Raw genomic sequence first — 20793 nt, forward strand, 5'->3', positions numbered from 1 at the left:
AAATGCCCTCTCATGCTGGTCCCCAAGCGTACTGTGCCTCTTGGATTCCCCGTTACCTAACCCGTGCGTGTCGTCTTTGTCCGATCGCTAGGCCAGTGGGTGCTATAGAGACGCAGGGAGATCGGGAGGCACATGGACACTTGGCTCATGAGAGCCATGATGTTCTGTTGGGTGTCAGGAATTTTGTCACCCTGGGTCATGCATATTCTGTGACAGCAGGGCCAGGCCTGCCAACCCCAAACATGCCCCAAAGCATCATTCATATTCCACGAGAACCACATTATCTGGCCTTTTCTCAATCCCATTTTTGACAGCTCCGCTACAGATCAGCACCGATTCCAATGCTGAAGTCGATGTGACTAAACTACAGATTCCCAGCGAGCTCAGGCAGGTCTGTTCAATGCTTATCATCACCATCCCTGCTGGTTTTGAAAGAGGTGGTTTTGGAGGAGATGATTTCTATATGATTATGCTGAATCTGGGCTGCAGAGAATCACTCAAGGATAAAGTTCTGACCTCCCGCTCACCCTTCACCAGAATTTGACTGCCATGCTGGACAGTAAGACCTTTGAATCTTAAAATTGTCACCAATTTTTAAAAGCAATTTTCTCTGCTACCTGTGTTGGATCAGACTTAATCCTAGGGTTCTTCCAGAGGATTAGCAGTTACTACTAGGGATCAAAGAACATTAGAAATGGAAAGGACAGGGATGCATCTCAAGTCCCCTCATTTATAGGTAAGGTGTGACGGCACACTGGGGGGTATCCAAACATGACCAGGGGATTTCAGTGGCTCTTGTGCTCACTACGCTCAGTTTCACGGGGGTCATTATGTCCTACGACTTGGAGATGACAATTTCTGGCTCATTAGCGGGGGGTCTTCAATGTGCTCTCTACAAAGCCGAGCTGGAAGGGCCTTTTGAGGACTCCTGTCTCCAGCAGGGGAGGCCGTCTTGCATGTGGGCACTTGTTATTTGGTAAGGGATGGTTCCTCCCACTAGATGGCACTGGAAGTACTCTGGAGGAAAGCAGGTGAAGCTGCATGGGCCACCCCTCCTCAGAGGGTGCCGGTCACTTGGCATCAGGGTCTTGCTCACCACCAGGTAGGTACAAATGGAAACTTGCATGGACAGTTGTATTTCCAACTATGAACCAAACTGCTTTTTCAGAGATGAGGCAAAAGCTGGGGGTAGAGAATGATAAATGGGGTAGATTTTTATATAAGGGAGGGAACACATAGGAAAAAAAAAAAAAGGAAAATAATTGCAAAGAAATGCAGTCGGGGCTCCTGGCTGGCTCAGTTGGTGGAGCATGAGACTCTAGATCTCAGGGTTGTGAGCTCGAGCCCCATGTTGTGTGTAGAGATTACTCAAACATAAAATCTTTAAAAAAGAAAAAAGAAATGCAGTCAGAAAATCAGATAACTGCCAAAAGTATGTGAATGAGGATGTTCACAGCAGTTTTATTTTAATGGTGAAAAGTTGGGAGCAACCTAAGTGTCCACAATCAGGGGACTGGTCGCGTCAATTAGGTTTATATAAATTATGAATTAAATACATTGACATGGAAAAATCACAACCATATGTTGTGAAATGATAAAAGCAAATCCTGTTACCATATATTACATAGTAGAGTATAAGAAATTAAATGATAAATGTAATATATAACTCACACAAATGAAACACGCATAAAAAGTGCAAAAGATACATAAAAGTAATGTCATGTTCTATTTAATACAGTCCTCTAATTTTTAGATCAAGCTTCTATTCTTTTATACTCCGTAAAGAAAAGAACTTTCGACTTTGGGAAAAAAAAAAAAGTGCAGCCCAATCTCAAATTTTCAGCTGACTCTGGGGTTGTGGCTGTTCCATGTCCCTCACCAGTCCTCCTTTCCCTCCTTGTGCCCCTCCTTGATGCCATTTCCCTGCTCATTCCCACCTCCCCTGGTGGGTGGGCTGGAGTAGGAGAAAAAAAAGATCAGCCAATTTTGTTGCACATTAACTGCTCTAATTAAGGCTTAATAGCGAACAAGACTAAAGCTAATGGTTGAAGTGAAGTCTTTCATTATCTGCAGACTTCACTCGGCAAGCGCAGAGAACCAACCAGGGGAGAGGCTCAGGGCACCGCTGAGCAGCACACGTACAACAGCTGGGCCCTTTACAGAAGAGCCGATTGTCCCCAGACTTGTTAGGGCGACTGGCTCTCAGTGTAACAGGTCTCCGTGGAACCAGGCTGTTGGAAATCAGAGAGGCAGTTTCTCTGGCAGTGCTTAAGAAAAGTTTGCAAAAGATATAGACGAGTTGACCTGTTCTGCTTAATAAATCCTGGGGATTTACTGATGGGCAGTGGCATTTGAAGACTCTAAGTTCAAATCTTGACATTTCTAGTGACTTGTGTTGTGACCTTAGATCATTAAATCTCTTTAGACCTCGCTTTAACCCCGCTGGGGGACCGCGCACCTGACATTTCCCATATCGACTCCAAATAGCACCAAGCTTACTCACACAGAATTATTTAGCAAGTATGCAAAACTCACTTTCTCCGCAGAGCATGATTTGGGCCTTTAGCTGTTCAATGTCACAGGAGAATCGGGCGGCTTTCCCGAGCTCTTCATCATATTTACGCTCGCTGACAAAGTGCTGGAGGAAAGAGAAGTAGAACAGGAGCCCCACAGTTACAGAAGTGTCTGAGGCACACCGCGGGTTCATTCACTCTGCTCTTCTCCGCTACCACTGCTAAGCGGGAGGCCGGTCCCGCCAGTTCTGGGCCGCGTGGCTCTGTTCAACCAGGATTGGAGCACGAGCACCTTCTTCTGGGAATATGTGAGGGTCTTGCCTTGCTCCTGCCTAGACCTGGAGAGAACTGTGATGGAGCAACATGTGTGTCTGGACTCACGTATTTAAGTTTTAGCACCCCGTGCCCTCCTTCTAGCATGTTCTGTTACAAATTTGGGGTTGCTTTCTGGCAGTCTTCCTCATTTGGCCCATGGCTTGCTTGTTACCCTTCCCTATCGTAAGAGGGACCCAGGAGGTCCACAAAGCCCTTAGAAACTAGAAGACATTATCTTGAGTGTTAGAATTTCAAGTGCTGTTAAAGGAAGTGGGAAAGAGATTAGTTTTCAATTCGTTTAAAATTAAGATCTGTGTGTAGATGACAGAGTGAGGAATACAGAAATAACTATGGCTCAGTCCCTGTTGAACTTGCCAGGGAGTTTACCACACGGCAAGGGAACCAGATACCACCGAACACGACACAAGGTAGAATGTGGTAGGTGCTTCACGAATGTAAAAGTGGAAGAAGTATCTCCTACCAAGGGGAACTGAGGAAGTGTTATGTCACAGGGAGCGTTTGTGCTGGAACATTACAAAAAAATATACTGATCACTTATTAGATGTGGGCCAAATTCTTAACAGATAATCTCATTTTTTTTGATAATCTCATTTTCATCCGATCACATTATTACAAAGTCAGTACTGTTCTTTTAGAGAGGCGGAATCGAGGTTCTAGGAATCTGAGAGAAAAGTTAAGTTACCCAAGGTCACAGGAGCTGAACTGTTTCACTCCAAAGCCTGGGCCGCTAACCATTTTATGATGAGTGGGATTTGGGTAGGCAGAAATGAAACTTGGAAAATAAATAGATGTCAACAGACCCAGAAGCTGGTGACTCCATGGTCCTCACTTGATGTTCTAGCCAGGTGAGCACGGGAGTTGTTATATATATATATATATTTATGTATATTGGAGTCTAGTTGTGAATTTTATTCTGAGGGGTAGACCATACTAGGGGACCCAGATCTGCTCTGGGGTATTACTCTGGTCTTAGGCTGGACGGAGACAGTGGAGGCAGAAAGACTGGGTAGGAGGACACTGCAGTTGACTGGTTGGCAGCAAAAGGACCAGATGAGAAGGGAAGGGCCATTAGGACTTCTCAGGACCCTAAGAGGAGGCTCTTATCCCCAAGGGGCTCCCTTTCATGCCTAACCAGGGCAGAGGGAAAAAAAAATCACTTGCTACTTTCTACCCACCCAACCACTTTTATGCCTGGATGAGGAGAGAGTCCTACTTAGAAAGCTAGTAGCAACTGTGTCTTCAAAGCTCTCGACCCTAGAAGCTGGTCAGAGCTGAGGGCCTATATATGTGGGTATGTTTCGTGTACTGGGGAAAAAAGAAGAGGATATGGTAAAATGTGTAAACTAACTTCCGTGTGTTTTGTTGTAGATACTTGTGTTTGCCTTTCTGGTAACCATTTCTTTTTCTGGTAACCGTATCCCAGTGCAGCAGTGTTGGTGGGTCTGTATGCAATCCAAGTGAAGGCCAGTCAGAATCTCTTTCTTTGGGATGTGAATCGGGTGGGGTAGCACAAAGGATGACGACATCTGAGGGTCACCCACTCTAAGGGTGCCCTGAAGAGAGTCTGGTAATTACAGCTGTCTATGTTACCCAGGTGGCTGCCTGGGTTTCTGCCTTAGTGTAGCCTCGAGTTTTCAGATCACACTTTGGTGAGCTACACTCATATTCTTTCAAATTCCACTTGTTCTCCAGGTTAGCCAGGGTCGGCTTCTATCGCTTGCAACTGTAGAGATCCAATAAATACATATCTGGGGGTGGTATTCTTAATAAAAGGGCAAGTAAGCTAGAAAGGGATACAGGAAAGAAGTCGCTGTATATTGTGTAAGCTTTAGAGTCCTTAGTTATACTGGCTTCACACTTACCGTGCGTTCACAGGTGTGAGTGTTTATATACATACACCTAAGTTACATATGGAGAAAATAATATCCTCCATTCCAGCTTAATTCATGGTTGAATATGTTTTATTTGGGTCAGTCTCCACTGACTAAGAAAATAGCTTGTGCTTCTCCTCTGCAATAATGTATCCCTGGAAACCATAGTATACTTAAATACAGTGATTAGTTGCTTCTTCGCCCTTCTGTATTCCCTAGTTGAACACTGTGAAAGAGAGCTGGGTGTACGACGTTAGATCCTCAGAGAGCAGCACTCTGTGGACGCGAAGCAAACATGGGGGATCAGATCTCACGCTCAGGGTTCAGGCTCTGATATTTTAGAACTGACCTTAATTTCTGCCCTGAGCTCAGCCAGCTGCATCTCTGCCATCTGACTGGCTAGATCGGTCAGTCTCTTTAGTTCTTCTGCTTTCTTCTGACGAGCGGTCAGGATTTCCACTGCCAAAGAAGAAAGAATAATACGTTAGGGCCAGAGATCTAAACATATTAAATGACCTAATTTCTTGGAATCAGTTCTCCCTCCACACACTGATGGCTCTGTTGGACCATGACTATGTTTGTCTGAGCTGGTTACTGAGGTGGGTTTGCCCTTGGTGCTCATGACCAATCACTCATTTCCATATGTCCTTATCCACCAATCCCCAAACCAAACACGGTCCCTTCTGATTCACTGTACACCCGTAGTCATCTTTGTTTTCCTCACGGGCATCTGATCTCACTTACTGAATTTGGACTTTTCAACTTGTGCATTACTCAGAACAGCTAGCACCAAAAAAAGATACTTGGTAAAATCCCATCTGAATGATATTGCAAAGATAGTGAGTCCACTGAGCAAAAACCATTCTTCTGTACGTGCTGAACTATTAAATTCTAACAGCGTTAAACCTCCTAAACTTTCACACTTACTCATTTAGAGCAACTAGCTGTATTATTGGAATATGACACAGAAGTTTTACTAGCTTTTTGTGAGCTAAAAAATGCCTCTGCTTTTGATACTCTGCAGATCTGTTTCCATTTTTGCAACCAGAGAGAAGTTCCAGACCAGAATGTCTTGTCTTTGTCTTTAAGTGTCCCCCATGGAAAAATGGAAGGGTGGGTCAAAGCCTGCTTGGACTGGATTTGTGTATACTCTTTAGCATCTGCACATGCAGAGAAGACACCAGGGACTTTTCTGGTGCCGCATTTCTCACATCTGTCAGATGACCTAAAGGTTCAAGCAAATGTAGTAGTCCACAGGTGAGTTTGTGTGTGTATGTGTGTGTGTGTGTGTACGTGTGTGTGTGTGTGTGTGTGTTTTCCAAAAGATCATAAAGCTCAAAAGCAATGCCTACAAACATGTAGGGTGAGATTTAGATACGAAATTTCATCTTCCGAAAGATAACCTGTTGTTCTCTAATTTTTAGTCATAGATGAATTGCCTTCATTTCTTTTGAACAAGCATTTTGAGTTATGAGAAAAAAGAAGTCCATTCAACCAAGATGATATGCATGTTGGATTCACATTCCTTTCTTGGCTGAACAAAGGTCAACTGCTTTATTAGACTAGATTCATAGCACACATGCAGAGCCAAACAATGATTTCTGATTGTAAAGGTTCTTAACTTATAAATGTCAAAAACAGCCACTTCAAACCCTTCCCCTGTACAAAAAACGTTCAAAAGCAATCAAGAGTTAAGATTTCCTGTAAACTATAAACCATTCTGCAGACAGACTGAGAAACATTATTTTTCTATGCTGATACCAATGTTGAGATGTCGATAAAATAAGTAATCTATAACTCATAAAGCCTAATTCTTTGCCAAACTACTCTAATCATGCTTTGGTTATTTACCAAGACTCCTCCTGCCTCCCATTTACAATCCCATGCAGCTGAGCAGAGGCTGATTTGTGCCTGGAGTCTTTCAGAATGCAGAGGAGTTAGTAAAAACTTGTCCCCATGGTGGCTGTGAAAAGAATTTCCACCTGAACACAGACACTGTATTACTGAATGATGTCCCAGTTACCCAGTCAGACCAGAAGTCACAAAAAGGTGGCATAATATCATATTTGGCCATAGAGTTTTGTTTGGTCCACATATTACTTTTATAAATTAATTGTCCACATTTGAAAATTAGGAGATTCCATTTGGAAGCTGGGTTCCTGGCTTCTTTCAAATATTCCAACTTCTGGCCACAGTTGGCCAACATTCCCACGTGGCAAAACTGGCTACCCTTGAGCTGCTGCCCTTGATAGATGGAGCATGGCACCCAGCGTACCATGGTCACTCCCTGCCCTGCTCAGCTCATTAATTCCCAGCCTGTCCCCTGTAGACATCTCCAATCATGGCAGAGGCTACACTTACAGTTCTTTTTGTCCACAATGTCTAGGGCCTGGCACAAAGTGCGTGCCCAAAATGTACATTTGTGAGTGAAGGATTGAATGAATGCATCAACCCATTATTTAAAAGGAATATGTGAAGCGCCTTGGTGGCATAGTCGGTTGAGCATCCAACTCTTGGTTTCAGCTCAGGTTACGGTCTTGGGGTCGTGAGATTGAGCCCTGTTTAGTGCAGAGTCTGCTTAAGACTGACTCGCTCTCTCTCTCTCTCCCTCTGCCCTTCCCCTCTGTGCTCTCCTCAAATAAATAATCTTTAAAAAAAAAAAAAGGAATTTGCAATGAAGAACAGAAGTTCCTTTTCTAGAAGAACCACTTACACATATTTAGCACTTATACCTTGATTATTTATATGTATTCCATTACAGTTCAACACAGGAATGGGACTAAAGTCCTCAGTATAGAAAAACGATTCTCAAGCAAGAAGATGAAACAATGTATTTCGCTCTTACAAAGATAAAAAAGAAATTCTGAAGGCCCAGACTCGGTGAGCAGATAGTAAGGGGTCAGCAGACCCTGCACAGCTACACAGTTAAACAGAGCTGACTTTCTGTAATGGATCATTAGGGGGACTGGTGACAATTAGGGATAATTGTATTTTTTTGAGGACTTGGGCATTCACACAAAAGGTTTTGTAGGAAGAGATATAAATGGGCCCTAAAATAGGAATGCAGGTGCAAGATCACCAATAAATTCTGAGTTTACCCTCATGCAAATGTATATGGAAATGAATACTTTTGCATCAGCAAGTGTTGGGATGAGTTTTACATATAGTCTCATTAACATTTCAAAGCCTTTCATTACGAAAAAGCCTTAAAACTGGAGATCTAAAGCTAATATTCTGTGGGGACACTAACATTTTCACCTCAAAAAACATCAATCACAGAAACAAAAAGCAAAAAACAAAAGCAGATCAGCTCCTAAGATTCATTGATCCTAAAATTTAAAATAGAATAATAAGTTATGTTTTGAAAGCACCATCGTGTCAGAAATCTGTAGAGGGAGACAGTTTCATAAACCTTTAATTTTCATTGAACTCAGAACTTCATTAATAATATTTGGGTACTTTTAGAAACAGTATCTGGTATGCTGAAATCCATTTTCTCAATAGGATTTATAAATTCCTTCAAGTTTTTGGAACACATTGGAAGCTTGTTCTTGTTGCATCAGTGATGGAAAATTTTAGGGCTTCTTCTCAAATAATACTTCTTAGCAAGGGTGGACTTGAAATCCTGGTGGGGAGGAGCTGGGACACACAGCCTTCAAGCACAAAGATCCTTTGAAATCCTTTTTATTCTTGTGAATTCTGCATTTTACCTCACAATATATCTGTGTTTCTGTTAATATGTTTTCTTCCCAGATCTCCAAGAAGTTTGATGCTTCAAGAACACACCTATTTTGGCCTTCAGTCCCCTCAAAGTCTGAGACCATAGCACATGCTTTGTTTCTTCATCTGTAAACATAATAATCATATATACCTTGTAGGGTAGGGCTATTGTGGAACTAAATGAAATATGCGACACGTTTAGTATCATATGCTATCACATGCTAACCTCAAATATTATTAATAAAGTGAGATATGTTCATCTAGATCATACTTCCTTTTTTTTATTGAGTTTTGGATCCCACAGCCTACAGACACTAAATTAATCATAATCATTCCTTTAACAAATATTATGAGGTGCCTCCAGTCTCCTCAGCACTATGTTAGGTGCCATGACAGACAGACGGGCTACTGTTATAATTGAGGACATAAGGTTTGTAGTATGCGCAGCACATAGAAAATGTGGAAGGGACTCTGGAGGACACAGATGAGCAAGCTCAAGATGGTTGTAAAGATAGTTCAATTCTTAGTGGAGGGCAACTCAGTGACTTCTTCTACCTGTGGAGACACATGCCTGGGTCACTGAGAGATGCTAACCCTTGTGGCTGTCATTTTCTGGCTGTCATATGAGGAGGCTGGACTGACCCCCTCACCGGTAAGTGTTTTTCCCTTTTTGTACACACACTGTGTCGGGCACTGTGCTAAGTGCCTGGCATGTATTTTCTCATTTTATCTTTGCAATAACTTTTTGAGATAGATACTCTTCTTATGCCCCTTTTCTGAAGTAACCTTGGACTTTAACGAAGCCCTTGGAAGTTAACAAAGTGGTTCAAGATCATGCAGCCAGTAGACGGGTGGAACTGGATTCGAACTCAGTTCTGCTTGCCTCCAATGCAGGCCGAATGGCTTCCCTGGGGCTCTAGGTGGTTCTAAAACCAGGAGCTGTGGCACCGATGACTGAGGTCAGGCAAATCCCTCCAACCAATCTCACCATTTTGGCTCAGCTGAAAGCTCCCTGTGTGCAGGTCCCAAAATTTGCTGTTTCCTGTTTAACCCAGTTTCTGATAGTGCCCAATACAGAAGTGAGCACACGGCAAATGTTTATTGATTGGATGAATTTGAAAAATGGGGATGCTCTCCGGAGATGCTCCAAATCCTACAGGCCTTGGCACCTGGAATCGTCTCAAGAAGACAGAATGAGCATGTGACCTCTGAGGTCTACTGTTAACCTCTTAGGGAGTGATGTGCTAGTAACTGTGTTTTGGTGCTAGAGATACTTTTGTCTCTGTGTTGGCTTATTAACATTCTTATCAATAGGACATGAAACTGAAAAGAAAGATGAAGCTTTACATGATCACGTGGTAAGCAACTTTTACTGAAGGAATCAACAGATTTCATAAGAATAAAATAATTTCACAATCAAGTAGATTGTGTAACTACCTAAATATTCCACAGCTGAACCGTGGATCACAGTTAGTTTTCTTTAATAAAACATACTGTCTTTTACATTCTAACATGTTGCTTAAAATCATTTAAAAAAATTGTGTAACATGGGACACCTGGGTGGCTCAGCAGTTGAGTGTCTGCCTTTGGCTCAGTGTGTGATCCTGGGGTCCTGGGATCGAGTCTCACGTCGGGCTCCCTATGGGGAGCCTGCTTCTCCCTCTGCCTGTATCTCTTCCTCTCTCTCTGTGTCTCTTATGAATAAATACATAAAATCTTTAAAAAATTATGTAACAAAAAATACTGATAGCTATTTTTCATAAAGTGACTATTGAATTATGGCCAGGGCCAGGCAAGAAAAATATAAAAAGAATGAAGAATCTGGTCAGATCCCTCATTCCGGTAAAAAGAAAGGCACTATAGTCAAAGGTGAATGAAGGAATTTAGCTGAAACCTGGCTGGGGTACAGACGGCCATTCATTCAACTTAAGAGATAAATTTGGGTAAGGGTGAAGAATTTAAAATGCCCAGGAGACAAAAATTGTAAGACTATATCTCAGCTGAAAAATATGTCTTAGAATTCCCATCAACAACAGCAGACCGCATTTGATAACAAGAGAGGGCTCAGCAGCTCCACTGGGGCTCGGTGTTGGAACTGACGATCAGTCCAGTCTCATGGAAAATGTCCATCCCAGGAACCTCAGCCTTTTTGAGATAGTTTAAATCTGTCCTACTATCTGTTGAACAGCTTTACAAAAGCTATTTGGAAAAATTTAGAATTAGAAATAAGCATAAATATAATACAATAAATCCAACCCGGGGTATACTAATATTTTGTGTTAAATTTAGGAAAAGTTTTGCAATGATCAAGATTGTCTCAAGTGTGTTTATTATTTGAACAGAGTGTTTGGGACATTAAATAGTCTCATTTGTGATTTCAACTTAAAACATGTAATTGATTTTTTTTTTTTTGAGGTGTTAAGTTGGCAGCTGTCAGCGGATTTGACGGAGTTTGTAAACAGAATCAGAGTGTTTTAAGAAAACTTCACTTAGTACATCTCTAAGTTTGAATTATTAATCTTTATAAGAGCTGCTTAAAAGCTTGGAGCATGTTGCTCTTAGGTTGGTGAGTTTGCCTTGTCAGGCATCTAAAGTGCTCGGAAAAAAAAATCAGATACATTAAATTTATAAACATAATTCAAAATGTTAAGGAGGATTTAAGTAAGTTTCAAATGGACTGATTTTTTTTTTTTAGGGGAATTTAATTTGTTAAACGTGAGTTAGTTGAACCTAAGAAAGAACAAGTGAAAAGGACTGTATAAGTAACATAGCAAGATGTGTAAGCTGTGAAAGCATCAAACTTAACGTTTTAAAATTTAATTCTAAATTCAAAGTCATTTTAAACCTGATTAACTTTAAGTAGTCCTTTATATGCCCAAAATTTTCGCTAACTCCCCTGGCACCTATTATTTGCTGAGTACCTGTTCCGCGGTGCGCTCAGCGGTGCTACTACTCTATCCTGGAGCCACACCAGGTCATCCTCGTTCCCAAGGTTTCTGGGGGCTAAGGGACTTGCCTGAGGTTACAGAGCTCATTTGCTGGTATTTCAGTGTGAATTTTAGGACCTCACTCAGAATCCATATCACTGCCAGTTGGCCTATGGATTGCTTCTGACTAGGAGGCTCCTAACCAAACAACCATGTGTCTACTTACTGGCTTCTTCTTTAACTTTATCCATTTCTGCCATTAATGAAACTTCTTTGTCAATGATGCTGGGAGGGGAAAAACAAAAACAAAAGCAAAGAATGCTTAATCAAAGATAACCTTTTAATAAGCACTGGAAGCAAAAGAAAAATTATTTTCATTAAACAAAATACAAAATTACCATAAATACTTCTATGTTACAATGCCAGCAGCACCCTCTGCCTTTCCAAAAATGAGGCAACACGGAAGGGATGCTCCCAAGTATTTCATAGTGACATCTGCTGATTAAATCACTGTCAGCAAATCTAGGGAAAAAAAGCCTTTTCAGACTTTCAGCATTGTGCTGCTTTGAATTTAAATTTCGGAGTATTTTTGCCCTAGGAATTCCAAAGTTCCACAACAACATCATGAGTATTTGAAAAGCTGGCACTCAGGTTACCAAGGCCTGTAGTTCTCAAATGTGTGTGTGTGTTGCTCCCCCAGATTCTGGCTGGGAGGCGGGGAGGTGGGCCCGTCTCCGATGCCTTGGGGCCTACTTTGGGAAATTGGTCGGAGCCAATCCATCCACATGTTCTATAACAGGAGTCTATGCATTCTTATTCCCGAAGAAGCATTTCAAGTTCAATTTAACTTTTTTCCCCCCACTATGTTACTTTTTGGTTAGTTCTTTGAAAAAGTGTTACCTACATACAGTAGATAATGATCTGTCCAAAAGTTCCTTTCTCTCCCATCCTGACTCCTGGTCCCCCTCACAACAGAACACAGCATCACAATTCCCTTATACAGGGGACCCTCGAACAACACCTTGAACCACGCAGGTCCTCTTACACGTGCATTTTATTTGGGTAAACACAGCACCGTGCTATAAATGTATTTTCCTTATGATTTCCTTAAGAATATTTTATTTATCTAGCTTCCTTTATTGTAAGAAGACAGTATATAATACATATACAAAATATGTTAATTGACCCTTTATGTGATGGGTAAGGCTTCTAGTCAACAGTAGGCAAGGAGTTAAGTTTTGGGGGAGTCAGAAGTAATACACAGACTTTTGACTGCCGGGGGTGGGCACCCCAGCCCCCCTACCTGTTGTTCAAGGGTCAGCTGTATATCCTTTCACAGATTTTTATGTATATATAAGCATAGATGTGAGATATTTTTAAATTTTCATTTCAATCATAAATATTTCAATACATATCTCAAAAAGATAAGGGCTTGTTAGGACTATCACGATAGTATTATTAGAATACCCAAAAACATTAACAATAACTTAATGTTATCAGGTATCTACGCAGTGTTCAAATCAATTGTTCCATAGGTATTTTTTAAGTTTGTTTGAACCAGGACTTAAATAAGTTCTGTGCACTGCAATTGGCTGGTTGTCTATGAAATAAATCTGTTTTAATCTACAGATTCCCTTCCATCTCTTTTTCTCCCTGTTTTGGCAACTCATTTGTTGAAGAAGCCAGGTGGTTTGTCCTCTTAAGTTGTTCAAGGTCTGAATTTTGCTGACTGCACCTCCGTGGTATTATTTAACTCATTCTTTTAACTTTCCTATGAATTTGTTATGAGATATAGAAATTTTTTTTAAAGATTTTATTTATTTATTCATGAGAGACACAGAGAGAGAGAGAGGCAGAGACACAGGCAGAGGGAGAAGCAGGCTCCATGCAGGGAGCCCGATGTGGGACTCGATCCCGGGTCTCCAGGATCACGCCCTGGGCCGAAGGCAGGCGCTAAACCACTGAGCCACCCAGGGATCCCTAGACATTTGATTAGATTCAGATTTGTTTTTATTTCACGAAGAATACCTTAGTTAACTACTTCCATCAGCAGACATATAATGACACAACACAGTTATAAATATTCCTCTTGGGGAAAAAAATCAAACCTGAATGTATTCAAATTCCTACATCTCATAACAAATTTATAGGAAATACAAAGGACATCTCTATTTTTTATGATAGGAGCAGTCACTCACGATGGTTGCCTCGAAAAATCGGGTTTTAAAAATGGGGATATTCAAATTCTACTACTCTTTTTTCATTTATTTACTCTGAAGCCGTCCATAAAGAAAAACTCTCCTTTATCAACCATTTGGGTTAACATGTAGTACAATTTATATGGCTAAGGCAGGAGAAACGCTGGTCTATCAGTTTTCAAAACGATAGCTGGTTCCCTAGCACCCCTCCAAGGTAACCAATCAGATTTTTTTCCTGCTTATTTGCATAGTTTATGAACTCCTAATTAATTGCTTCAACACACTGAAGTTATCGTTCGTAATGATTACCTCTCTGTTCCGACAGATGTACTTTCTTTTCCTCCATCAGGTGGACCTTTAAAATTTAAAGCATCTTGAAAATTTATTTCCTCTTAAGAGGAATATTTTGTAATATTTGTCAATCTAAGAAGTGTCCTTGGGTTATGTCTGTAGGAGTTTTGGGGCTCCTCATCCAGATGATGGAATCTGAACGCTTGGAGAGTAAGGACCGTGTGCTGAGAAGCCCAGCTCTTTCCAACCAGGAAATTCTCATGGAAAGAACTGACGTGTACAGTAAATGGCAAATTCTCCAGAACTGGGCTCTAAGCCTAATCTGTCAGGTGTAGATATTAACTATCCCCATGACGCATATCGCTTAAGGTCACTGGATACAATCACTTTGGTGTGACTAGCACATTGGGATACCTGGACCTTGTTTATTGACATTAAATAGGTATGATGTCAGTGTGGTTTAAATATAGGAAATACAAGATAAGGAAGTTCTTTATCTTGTCTCTGTCCCAGCTTATTCAGCAACCTTCCCTGGAGGTCTTCACCATCACCAGCTTCTTGCATTTCTTTCCAGACACCATCTACTCATAAACCCGAGTATGTTTCTTAGTCCTATGAAATGCTGAGTGGGGTCAAAAGAGGCCTGTGTTTTTGAGATTATGAGGTATATCTAGCCTTTCTGTCAAGTTCACACATATTGCCAATATGGGCCAAGCAATTTTTTTTTTTTTAACAACCTTCCCCGAGAGGGCAGTGCGATGTTAGTTTAGGAAAACAAGGCTAGGGGCAGCCTGGGTGGTGCAGCCCAGGCTGCAGCCCAGGCTGAAGTTTAGCACCGCCTTCAGCCCAGGGCCTGATCCTGGAGACCCGGGATCGAGTCCCACGTCGGGCTCCCTGCATGGAGCCTGCTCCTCCCTCTGCCTGTGTCTCTGCCTCTGCCTCTCTCTCTCTCTCTCTCAGTATATATCATGAATAAATAAAATCTTTAAAAACAAAAAGGAAAACAAGGCTAACGGATGAGCTGTGGGGGAAGATGAGGTGAGAACCTGGACATGTGGAGTCAGGAGCCCCAATTGCAGCAATACGAGGAAGCTATGCTGCCTGATAAACTGTCATGAATTTTTTATCCCCTACAGAAAGAGAGGCAGAGGGGAGAGGGAGAAGGGCCAACCACAAGGCTGGGAACTGTGCAGGGTGAAGATGGGGGAGATGGCCGGTGGTGGGCGGCAGCCAGAAGGTCTAAGGCCCATGATGTAAGGAGTGTGGCGTGAGCCTTGGCGGGATGTGCGGATCTTCACTGTGCGTGGAGTGCGTGGTCTGAATGTGTGCAAGCGCACACCCGCAGGCACCGAGGAGGTGGCTGGGTCCCACATCTGGGTCAACATGAGGCTGGACAGACAGGAAAGCAGACCGAGCATGAGGCTCTGAAGCCCACACTCACACCCCGGGAACTGGCGCAGATCTTAGAGGGCTTTCGGCCTCCACTGGACACCAACAGGAGTCCGGGACAGCTACTCGGGCACTTGGGGGCAGGGATGCTCCAGCTGAATGAAGCCCCCCTGCCAGCCCCTTGGAGCCTATGGTCTTGTTGGGAAAGTGGACACGAAAGTGAGACGACCTGCCCAACTTACTGTGGAGGAAAGTGAGACCGGACAGACAGGGGAGAAAAATGATGATGGCAAAAAGAAATTCCTGCACCCTCAAGCAGCTGGTAGGCTTCTAGTTAGAGTCTCTGGGATTTGAGAGCCTGCAAGGTACATAACTAAAGGGAACACACACACACACACACACACACACACACACACACACGATTCAAGAGTGGGTGTCGGCAGCCTCCCGGAGGGTAAGTGCCAGGGCAGCCTCCCACCATCCTCCCGCCCACTCAGTTCCCAAACAAGGCCCAGGCCCTGGAGGCTGGGAACCTGCAGCCTATGTGTGTGTTGGGGAGGTCCGGGGGTGGGGGGCGGATGGTGGAAGAAGGGCCCTCTGCTAATTTCTTTACCCGCCACGAGATCGTGGTAAATTTTTGTTGGTGAAATTTGTTCACATGATGATGTGCCCAGAGAGTTTACAAGATGGACATCTGGGGGATAAGGCATATCCTCAGGTGCAACACTCACGCACAAAGCTGGATATTCATACAGTGGTCAGCTGGGGACTTCTGGGCTAGTGGCAGGAGGGACGAAGGTTCACAATGAACTGTTAACCTGCTTAGTGCCCACTTGAGGATGTGAAGGAGCCTGTGAGGGTGGCATCCAACCATGCTTCCATTCCTCTGGGTGTTTCTACACAAGACTGTCCTCAAGCATCTTAGTAACTCAAGCACCTATGTACGACCGCTTTCAAAACTCAGGTGCTCCAAGGCGAGCCAGGGACCTCTGCTGAGTCAGGACCCTGCGCAGAACTGATGAACTGAATGCAGAGCAGGGTCAGGTGCCAGCCTGGAGCGGCTCCCTCCCAGCCTCCCTCTGGAATCTCAACAAGGTACACCCCAGGGTTTCTTTGGGTTTCACTTCCAAGGCAGCAGGGCCATGGAAGGGAAGAAGAGCGTGGGAAGCAGACAGGGAGGATGAAGGATATGTAGGCAAAGGGCAGCCTGGTCCCTAGCAGCCCGTCAGACGGCGAGGAGCCAGTGTCACATTGAGCTGAGAGTCAGGCCAAAGGAGGGGTCAGGCTGTGTCTAAAACCTTCCAGATGCCCTGGTGGCCCGGTGTCATATCCAGCTCCACGAGCACTGTCATCCAGTGCCGTGTTTAAGTCCTACTGGGTCTCCTTAGAGGTCCTGGGACAGACACGTACGCTGAGTGCACCTCGTGAAAAACTCTGCAGGCTGGCAAGGACAGAGGGTGCTGGGCCAAACCCCGGGACGGAGTTAGCAGCTATGCAGGATGGGAGCGATGGTCTCGAGGGGAAGGACATCAGAGAGTAGAAGAGTCACAGAGAGATCCCAGGCGGTGTCACGGACCACATTCCTACTGAGGAGCAGAAAGGTCACAGGTTTGCTTTTTAGGTACAGCTGCACAGAGAGAGATCCGCCCCGAGTTGCTTCAAAATCAGAGCTGATCATAACCAGCACATCCTGAGTGCTTACCGCGTGCTAGGACCTCAGGTAGGCACCTTACAGGAATGGCCTTGTTTAAGCCTCACGAAAGCCCAGAAGGCATGAGCTCTGCTCTCTCCTCACCACAGGACTTGGCACATGCCCTTCCCTCTGCTGCAAGACAACCCTCCCGCGCAACCCTGCCTTTGTCTCATTAACTGGGAGTCTTCCTTCAGGTCTCCACTAAATTATCACTTTTTCCAGGGAAACTCGGAATTCTACAAAACTTCTGTTCTACCTTGTGGTCTTAGACTATTGTGGGTCGCTGCATAAGAAACTGCTCCATAGAAACAATAGCTAAATTATGGAAAGAGCCCAAATGTCTATTGACTGAGAAATGCTTTTTTTTTTTTTTTTTTTTTTTTAATTTTTTATTTATTTATGATAGTCACACACAGAGAGAGAGAGAGAGAGAGAGAGGCAGACACAGGCAGAGGGAGAAGCAGGCTCCATGCACCGGGAGCCCGATGTGGGATTCGATCCTGGGTCTCCAGGATTGCGCCCCGGGCCAAAGGCAGGCGCTAAACCGCTGCGCCACCCAGGGATCCCTGACTGAGAAATGCTTAAAGATGTAGTGTATACATATACACGTGCACACACACACACACACACACACACACTGGAGTATCAGTCAGCCATCAAAAAGAATGGTATCTCACCATTTGCAACAACACGGATGGAGCTAGAGTATATTATGCTCAGTGAAATAAGTCTGGCACAGAAAGACAAATACCATATGATTTCACTCATACGTGGAATTTAAGAAACCAAAACAGATGACCAAGGAGAAGAGAGAAAAAGAGAGGGAAACAAACCATAAGAGATTTTTAACTACAGAGAACGACCTGGGGGTCACTGGACGGGAGGTGGGCAGGGGACGGGCTAAACGGGTGATGGGGTAAGGAGGGCTTGTCGGGATGAGCACTGGGTGTTACATGTCAGTGACGAATCACTCAATTCTACTGAAACCAAGGTTACAGTCCATGTGAGCTAACACGAATCTAAACAAAAACTTGAAACAAAAAGAAAGAAAAAGAAATTGCTCAACACTGATGAGCAGGAAAGACCATGTATTCCGTTTTCTGTGGGATACAGTAATGAAGCTTCTTAATGGGTGTACTGTAGTGCTCGCATACAAATCATGTTTAAGCAAAAATTTATAGGATTTTTGCCACTGAAAGAATCTAATCATTTGAGACAGAAGCTTATGAATAAAAGTGCGATGATAATCACCAAACCACACAGGCTTTGGCTCAGGATCAAAACAGGTAGTTGATGATTCTGTATGCAAATTAGGGTGGTAATAAATTATTAGAAGTTGTGCTTTCTCCCACTACTCATCTGTAACTCTTGGGTTTTGAACAGTTTTGCTTTGAAACATTAACCCTCCGTACTTGACAGAAATACAGAATTCTTTAGCCTTTCACTGACCACTAAAAGTTCCTTTCTTTTTAATTTAAAGTTTCTTAATTTATTTGAGAGAGAGAGAGAGACAGAGAGCACGCCCACGAGCAGGGGGGCTGCAGAGGGGGAAGGAGAGGGACAAGCCGACCTCCTGCTGAGCATGGAGCCCCATGTGGGCCTCAATCTCATGACCCTGAGATCCAGACTTGAGCCAAAATCCCAAGTTTGATGCTCAACCAACCGAGCCACCCAGACACCCAACTGAGAGTCCTCTAAATGGCTGGATGAAGTCCCCCCGAGGGCACCTGCCTCATGACACTCCGAACACGCTCTACAGACACTGAGCTCACAGAAAACCCACGCTGACCTCACGTGTTTCGGATGTGCCCTCTATCCTTCCAAAAACACATCTTCTCATTTTATCTAAACTGTCTGGATAGTAAAATTTTATTCTGCTGCCATAAAAAAAGCTTTTATTATTAAAGCAATAAGGTGTAAGGAGGAGATTACCATGGCAAAGCCTTTACGGTTTATTATATAGTTAATCACAGAGATAAAGTGTCATCTTACGAAAATGTTTCCACTGTCTTGCTTCTTTTCTGTAGAGGACTTCTAACAACAAAAATAAAGAGAACCAGAAAGGCACTTTAGCCGGAAGAGATTTATCATCTTCTGCTCTGTGACAGACTCTTCTTTAAATCCGGAGACGAAGACACTGAGTGACAAAACCGCTTCACTTGGCTGCTGGGGGGAGCCAGGTCCAGTCCGGTTCGTCCTAAGCAAAGCTGCTGCGTCGGGAGGTTGGGAGCGGCCGCGGGACTGGCCGGGCTGCCAAGCCGGGAGCGAACCTGCCGGTGGCTCCTGAGCCATACAAGCGGGGACCCCAAGGGCCTGCGCAATGCAAGCGGGGACCCCAAGGGAGTTTCAGGAACTCCATCTGCACCAGGGCCGGATTCGGTGTTAGAGTTAAAACCAGGCCACAGCTCCCGTCGCTCAGTCTGCCTCTGGGGGCCGCAGCCAGAGGAATCGCAGGGACCATCTGATCCCCATCTGATCCCCGACGGCGTGGGGACATTCTGATCCCCGACAGTTGGCTTCAGGGCCTTCTGCGGATGGAGTGCTTGCGTCCAGAGGCTCCTTGAGGCGAAGCCTGGGCGGATGGGGGGACGGGCCTGCTGCAGGGGAGCCCCCGTCCCCCAGCCCAGCAGAGAGACAGGACGGGGAGAGAGGGGCGCACGTCGGGCACCGGGCTGCACAAGGCAGGCAAGGGAACGGCAGGTCACGGGCCAGAGTTCCTGCCCCGAGAAGAGCCCGCATAAACCCGCCGCTGCCATGCTCTGCGCTCCCTCCTGCGCACCGGCTCGGGCAGCTGGCACGTCCGGGGAGCGGCAGCTGGGGCGCCGCCGGCCGAGGCCCCTTCCTGTGGGCGCCCCCAGAGTTCTGCCCACCAGGTGCATGGCAGGACGATGCCTTTCACTCCCTTGGACCTCAGGGGTGTACTCTACTGTCCCCAGGGCCACCACATCCAGTCCAGCTCCCCAAGCGGGACCAGGAGCTCTGGGGCCCAGGGTAGAGCCGGACAGGGGTGGCAGCAGGGCCCATTTGCCAACTACTGCTGAGGTGGCCAGAGCTGCTGTCCTGGGCCTGATGGGCACAGACGCAACGAGACCGCGTGTGGCTCCCCGTCCCCGGCTCAGGCGCTCGGCAGCTCCAGCACTTGCAGCAGGTGCCTGCAAACGGCACCCACGATCTGCAAACGGACCCATGATCCAGCGAGCTGCCGACTCCCCAGCCCTCCTCTCCTTCTTCCAGAAGGGTCGCGGGCCGGCCCCCGCCCCGGCGCTGAGGTGGACGGTCATCGCGAGCTGCAGGCACCTGCGGGGCCGCCAAGCAGAGCCTCCCAAGGGGCCCAGGTGTCCCGGAGGAGGTGCTAGCGCGCCAAGCAGGGAAGATCGCCGACTCCCGTCCCAGGAGGGGGGCCCACGAGTCGACACACACCCAGACACACTGTCCGAGTGATCACGCCCCAGGCCGTCCTGCTAAGGGCCACGCGTCTTCGCTAAGACCCCGTACCGTCCCCGAGAGCCCCCACCTCCCGCTCGGTCCCTGCCGGCGCCACAGCCGACTGGCACCCGACTGGCACCCTGCGCCCCGGGCGCTCCCGGGTCTGAGTGAGGCGCACAGGGTAATAGGCTCTTGCTCGGCTTTCTCTTCTTGGTCTTCCATTACAGGGGTCTCGGCCAAAGCCCCGAGGGCAGAGGAAAGTTCTTTTTCCTGCCCCCATCCCCATCTTGTCCCCGCCGCGTACCCTGCGCGCTGGTCACTGGTATCATCACTCACCCAGTTGTCGCGACTCCTCTTCCTCTGCCCCCACGTGGTCCCCGCCTCTGAAGTGGCCCCGGAGACCCCCCACCCGCCTAGCCTACCGCCGTG

At 45.3% G+C, this 20793-nt stretch overlaps 1 protein-coding gene across 9 annotated transcripts in view; it reads right to left on the minus strand.

The window, feature by feature from the left end:
• SPATS2L (spermatogenesis associated serine rich 2 like) overlaps positions 1–20793 on the minus strand; it is a 160538-nt gene that overhangs the window by 4001 nt on the left and 135744 nt on the right. For all 9 annotated transcript variants that reach the window (XR_013372798.1, XM_077884800.1, XM_077884802.1 and 6 more), the window contains 3 exons: positions 11594–11652; positions 5070–5179; positions 2536–2638 (listed from right to left, as the gene is read on the minus strand). Coding sequence is in view for 8 of the 9 variants with exons in the window: in XM_077884800.1 (XP_077740926.1) it covers positions 2536–2638; positions 5070–5179; positions 11594–11652 (272 nt within the window). In the remaining variant the exon portion in view is untranslated. The remainder of the gene's footprint in view (positions 1–2535; positions 2639–5069; positions 5180–11593; positions 11653–20793) is intronic.

The sequence above is a fragment of the Canis aureus genome, chromosome 36 (assembly GCF_053574225.1).
Source record: "Canis aureus isolate CA01 chromosome 36, VMU_Caureus_v.1.0, whole genome shotgun sequence".
Classification (NCBI taxonomy): Eukaryota; Metazoa; Chordata; class Mammalia; order Carnivora; family Canidae; genus Canis; species Canis aureus.